Source organism: Habropoda laboriosa, unplaced genomic scaffold (assembly GCF_001263275.1).
Source record: "Habropoda laboriosa isolate 0110345459 unplaced genomic scaffold, ASM126327v1 scaffold148, whole genome shotgun sequence".
Lineage (NCBI taxonomy): Eukaryota > Metazoa > Arthropoda > Insecta > Hymenoptera > Apidae > Habropoda > Habropoda laboriosa.
This window is the reverse complement of record NW_017100279.1, coordinates 1,133,809-1,140,616: the sequence shown is the minus strand read 5'-3', so window position 1 is coordinate 1,140,616 and position 6,808 is coordinate 1,133,809. Positions and strand designations below refer to the sequence as shown.

At 43.4% G+C, this 6,808-nt stretch overlaps 1 protein-coding gene across 1 annotated transcript in view; it reads right to left on the bottom strand.

Annotated features, from left to right (window-relative positions):
* The window catches only part of LOC108573539 (disks large homolog 4), a 309,458-nt gene that overhangs the window by 104,435 nt on the left and 198,215 nt on the right, over positions 1–6,808 (bottom strand). The window contains exon 7 of the mRNA XM_017936002.1: positions 2,361–2,627. Within this exon, the coding sequence (XP_017791491.1) occupies positions 2,361–2,627 (267 nt within the window). The remainder of the gene's footprint in view (positions 1–2,360; positions 2,628–6,808) is intronic.

Below are 6,808 nucleotides of genomic sequence, written 5' to 3'. Positions count from 1 at the left end.
TATCATTTTCATCAGAAAAATCTCACCAACATGTTAAAAAAAGTTTCAGATGAAAAAAAGTAAAATTAAAGAAATTATATGATTTGTCGTGCCGTGAAATCTCGTAAAGGAAACCGACTGGTGTAGAACCATCTATACTGTCATTTGTAGAATCCAAACTTACTGACTCTTGTATTATGATTCGTCAGACGTTGCATTTCTTTTTCCACCGTCACGACCGTCGATAAAACCTCGATATTTATCGTTCCTGTATTTCAGCCAATCACGCGGAACAGACGAAAGCTTCCTCGAGATTCTCCTCTCGTTCAGAAAGTGGGAGGTTGGTGGTCGTTAAATTTGGAGAAATTAAATGGAGCATCAGATCGAGGGGGATAATTAAGATCTCACTTTCACGGCGGTGCACCGAAACGCTACACGACATAAATTTAATTAAATCGGCCCGGCAGGAAACGCTGTTAAAGTTTCGCTAACGTTAAGTCTCCTCTTAAGGGTCGACGCGACGGTTCGTCGGGGATATTGCGACGAGGGGCGAGCAGCGGCGGCGAAATAATAATATCCAGCCCGTAAACGCTTTTATGCTCGCCCCTCTCTCTTCCTGACCCTTCTGCTCCTGTTTTCCAGACACTCGAAAAAGGTTAATAACGCAGGTGGCTCGCGTGAACGACACGGGAAAAAAGAGGAGAGAGAGAGAGAGAGAGAAGATCGAACGATGTTTCTTAGCGAAGAAGAGAGAAGGGGAATGAAAATTTTTTCGACTTTGGAAAGGAATATTTCTGCCAGCTGCGAGAGAACACGATTAAACGGGCGAAGCATCGCGACGAACGTGGAAATTTATTCGGGCTGGCCCCATTCAAATGCTAACGCGCGCTCGTCCGCCAGCGAGTCTTTTTTTTTTCAAATCTTCCGGCTCTCTTGGTTCGCGGATGCATTGTGAAATTAATTCGTTATTACCGACATGTAGGATTTTCGTTTTATTCTGTCCCATTTTTTCCGTGTCCTAAACGATCGTTTCGTTGCGTCGGAATTGAGATTTGTATTTTTTTTTCTCCTTCTTTCGGTGCTGCCTTTTATTTTCGATGTTTCAGAGGCGGAGATAACGAAAGAGGGATAGGGAAAACGGGGGCATTATTTCGCGGAAGGGAATTCTCGGTTTTCCGCAAGATATACAGCCGCCATTGTCGCCGGCCGCGATTATCTCGCGTGGTGCTACCACCAGATAATAATTGGACGTCTAAAAGGGACTCTTTTTTCGCAGCAGACGCGGTGGTTCCATTGTGCAGGAGGTCTTTCAAATCTCGCGTTATTTATTCCGTTTATTTCTCTGGTCTTGAAATTTTCTCCGTCGCGTTTCACTCATGGGAGAGAATAGTGCGCTGAATAGACGCGAAAGTGATTGAATAATTTCAGATCTGAAAATCGAGTTGAAGCGTCGACGACGAGATTTTAAGACACACATTTCACCACGGAGCAGACTTTCTCGGAGAAGTCCCGAAGAGACAATCAGTCAAACGTCGTCGGTGGTAAGTCGTTAGGGTTGCGGGAGAAGTTTTAGGGTAGTTCGTTATACGTTTCACGGATGTAGGTTAATCTATTTTCCCGGGAGGAACATGTTCACTTTTACGACGTTACTAAGCGATTTCGAAAGACGCCCGGCCCCAGGTCCTGATATCTCTAATACCGAGTAGAACGACGGCTCTGATGTAATTACGTCACATTTCTGCTCGTTATTAAACTGTCGCGATTAAAACGATTCGAATTATTTGGCTGACAGTTCATTGCTTACATTGTATTGGATGATTGCAGAAGTTCGTCCCCGATTTGAAAATAAAACACAATCGGTGTGTGCAAAAGCAGATTTCATTTGAAACTGAAATGGAATGAAATGAATAATTGTTTGAAAATAAACATTACGCTAAAAGAAACATCTGTGCCGAAGTCGATAAGGTTAACTTTTGCAATCATCTAATATTTTCTTAAGATGAGGTGATACGAAGTTGCTGTCAATTTTTTTACTTTGCTTTATAATGGCGAGCCACACTCGTGGTAAAGATTCAGAAATCACGGTGAAGATGTGAAAATATGACAAAAGGAAAACTGTGTTTCGACTAAATTTGCATTTTCCCTCTGACTTCAGCTTCGATTTAAGATTGACCATTACCAAACACAAATTGCATTAAAACAGCGTAACGAATAGCGAGGATAACATACGCAACGGTTAAAGAATTATAAGGCATACGTGAAGTACGTTCAGTTTCTTTGAAAATTTGAATATTCGTGACAGGAAAAGTATGAAAATATAGCGAACAACTACGCGTTGATACGTGAAGATATACGAAAAGGTTGAAGCAGTGGATACTTACTAGTTTAACGGTGTTGCCTGCCCGTTTGAGCGCGTCGACGGCCGCCGCATGCGGCACATCGACAACGGACACGTCGTTCACCTGTAATAGCGTGTCGCTGACGCGCAGACGGCCGTCCGCGGAAGCGGCACCGCCCGGTATAAGTTTCGTGATGTAAATGGCAGTGTCGTTGCCGAAATCTGTGCCCCCGGAGATGCTGAAGCCAAGCCCAGCGCCACCCCTCTCGAGCACGATCTCCTCGTACTCCCAATCATCGTCTCCGTTGACCTGCGATCAAAAGTATATTTTCACATGAATAAAATTGCGTAAAATATTCGAGAGGAAAATAGCAAAACAGAATACAGATTAACCCTTTCGCGAAGACAGTGGAAATACGGGAATAAGACGCAAAAGTCCCACTAGACTGCTCGAATAAAAATTGATCGATCCATAACAGACACGACGATCGACAGAAAAACGAAGTATTTCAAAAAAACAAAATTTCGCCACGGAAGGGTTAAGCAATTCTCGAGTCACTTGAACGAAGGAATACCAATTACGCGAAATTTCATCGCTGGATAAAAAGGCGATTAGAATCGCCCTTAGTAGCGAAAGGGTTGAAAAATAATCTGCTAACAGAATGTATCGAGATTAACGAAGGGTGCGGAAGTACAGAACGAAAGGAGAAAAACTGCGGCGTAGCATAATAGAAAACGGAGATTTAATCGACAATCCAACATGGGTCAGTTCCTAATTACACGAGGGACTAAGCGTCCCGCAGAGCGAAGGAGTTAACTGGGTAATTGATTTTGAGAGCCGCAGAGGAGTGGATTAGGTCGTGTGTTCGGATCGATGGCGGTGGGTTATGGTAGTTATCGCGGGAATGCCAGTGTGCGCCGTTTAATAACGTTATAATCCGCTGCACCTGCACAAGAGTATCTTGTGTATCAGGTGAACAAAGTAGCGGAGGATTTATCCCAACATCGACCAACACTTCGTTTCCCTTCCTTTCGACGAGCTTCTTTCTGAAATCGCGCGAGCTCTTCCCGTTCCCGGCAACGCCGATGAAATCAGATTTCTCATGCAGCCACTCGGAAGAAATAAACGCGGCAATTTCTCGCGAGACAAAAGACACCTTTTGCGAGGAGGCGACATTTTTCACCGGGTAACGTTTCGAGAACGATCTTTCGCTGTGTTACGTGTTCCTTTGCGCGTGTCGCTGGTTTCGAATTTTGAAAGGACGATTTTACGGCAATTTTGCTAAGGAAAATACACCTGCTTCGATGTATAATGCATTGAACTTTGAGTTGGACTAAAAAGTGGGTTAAATTTAATCGGAAATTAATGACGTTGTGAAAGTTGAAAGATTTCTTTGTGGATCGCGTTGTAGTTCAAAGGTTAATATTAATCCTTTAACTCTTTTAATTTCCGGGGCCGATTTAGGACGATTCGACTCATGCGCGAAGAATCCTTTGTCAGTTACAGAAAATTTTATCTAAACATATCAAAAAATATGGCGATTAAAAATTGCTTTAGTCGTAAAGTAAGAGGATTAACCCTTTCGTGACCGGAGAAACGCACATGTTCCACTTGACTACTCGAACAAAAATTGATCTCAATTTCGTATCCGTCACAGACGCGATGATCACCAGATAAATCAGAAATGAAAAAAAATGATAAATTCTGTTTCCTAGGCGTATAGAAACAAATTTCTCGTTATTCACAAGCCAGTAACTTAACTACAATCACCACGACAAAAAGAACAACTCGATACGCAAAACGGAAGAAACTTAATTAAAACAAACGACGACTAATCGCGAGTGCGATGTCTCAAGGCGGGACACGATCAGCAGCAGAAATACCGAATCCTCCAATTAGGCTAAAACAAGCTATATAGACAGAACACGAAGGGGGGAATGTTCGAAGCCTAAATTCAACACGCACACACCGAAACACATTGCCGCGTGCCAGTTGGTATCGCGATGACCCGCGTGCAATCACGAACTCTACGACAGATTTGATGCACGCGGCTGCATCAGCACATATTGCCTGCGGAATCGTGAATTAATCGTCCCCGAATTACCATTCTATGGAGCTTCGGCTGGGACAGATGGAATGCCGTAAGGGTCGTTACCGAAAGTCCCGGTTACGCCTGGTAACATAGGCCCGATCTACCGGTGCTACGTTGACGTTACGATGCAATTATGGTAGCGGACTGTCGCTCGGTTAATCGACGATTAGCGACTGCGCGTCGGTGAATGGCATCCATAATTAATCGAAACTGCGCTCGCTGCTCGCGGTTAGAAGAAGATCGGTATTCACTGTCACAACGCCGATATCTCTCCCCTGTACTCGTTTATGTTCGCGGCTGATAAGGATTTGAAATATCGCGGTACAAGAGTGCACAATCGTCCCGCGCCCCTTCCCCAATGACAAATAGAGTAGACAGTGTTTAATGTCACGCGAACGAGATTTCATCGAATTTTTCAACAGGGGTGTATAAATAACGATGACGAAGAAGAGTAACGAAGTTGTTTTTCTGAAAGCTTTTATCGAACCAGGGAATTTCCAAAGGGAACGATACCATCGTTACCTATTCGACGTGTTCGGTACACGAGATAGCTAAATGTTTGTTAGCGGGAACAGAGAGGCATTTGAATATGGAAATACGGCGAGAAGATTTTTCGTACAACAGAGAGAGAGGGAGAGGGAAAGGGTATCTGATTTAAATTGCACCGTATAAAACATCGATTTACCATTTTATGCGGCCCGTTTACCATCGCGGTTTTCATCGTACGCGTTCCTCCAACGTCGTTAACAACATTTTAAAACACCGATAACAACATTAACGCTGCCTCGGGTCGAATATGATTTTAAACTTTCGTTCACATTCACTAGGGAGGGGAGTAGACTGGGTTCACTTGAACAGTGTGTACAAGAGGAGAGGAATATACGATATATGTATAATCGACGTTCGTGTATCAGCCACTTTTATCACGCTACCGCATCCTGAACTGAATCGTGCGGAAAATTTTCACTGTACACGGGACACCGTTCCGACGCTTTTCACAACCCGTTCAGCTTTCCCCATCCGATGCACCCGACCGCTGTGTGTGCGTTCGACTTTTTCGTCTCGCGGGGTGAAAACCCACCGAAACGCGGAGCAGCTCTCTTTCTGTCGCGGAGGCGAAATAACGCATAAATCACCGGGATTATTTATGACTAGGAACCTCGCTGCAAACGTATTATCAAGTAATAATCAGTATCGGGGAAGTTGCGTAATACCGCGGAAAATTCGTGCCGCACGAGAGATTAATACGCCGCTGACGTTCGCATAAATCCGCGCGCGGCTACCTTAAACGAGCCCTGCGACACGGCTACCCTTCGCAGCTTGAATATTTCCCGAATTTTCAAAGGTGGCGCGATTTTTTCCAATTGTCCCTTTAATTAACGACGTCGCTGCCGCACGTGACGCGACTTTTTCGAGGACATTTTTTGGTAATAAAAGAAACTTTGTACGGTTGATTGGTAACCGTTAAACATTTACTTTCGCGAAAACGTGTGCTTGATCCCAATGATTCTTAACAGCGAAATGCAATTTCTTTTTAATTATTAGGTTGAATCATGAGTAATGTTCTTTTTTCTACGTATCACTTTCACACTGCACTGCTACTTGTATAACGTAGGGATTTATCGGAATACTAATTTATTGTTTAGATAAGGACGTCGCTAATCATTCGCTAAATGCGTTATTGATTATTTCTGCGAGTTTAAGTCATCATCGCGAGTGAAACTGAGCGTCCCAGGCAGAGAACGTTAATTGAATTTAAAAACGGCAATACCGCGATTATGGCGACGAATAATGTTTGCAGTGCATATGATAACGAAGTTTTAAATGTTAAAAAATTAAGAATGGGAAGTTCGAACGTCTAACGTCTACCGGATTTGATGAAAGAAGCATTGCCAAGTATCGCGTCTATCACAGAACACTTTATATTAGAATAAATAAACGTTGTTTTCAACAAAACCCGTTTCTCAAGATTCACAGAAAAAGCGACATTACTTATGACTGGACTGCAGACGTCTACGTAATTGTAACATATCGAAATATGCAAAATACACGAGAGCAACGTTAGAATCTGACGACACTAATCCACAGACAAATGTACCACAACACGGCCAATAAGATTGCAAAGCTCCTCTCGCGTATTTCGCGTAATTCAGTATGCCACAATCGCAGAAACATCCTCGGTCTTCCTATCAACCCAATGAACGAGCTAATCAATCATATCGAAACGAACGTAAAATTGTTCGATCTGACAGACATCGAGGATCAAGTTTTACCATCGTTTTCCTGTCACAAACTCTACCTCCACCGAACAAATACTATTTCACTAATAAGTTGCACGAGAAAATCCACGTGATTACGCGCGTCTCGCTGCTCGAATCTGTCGTGTCGCGCGAAACGA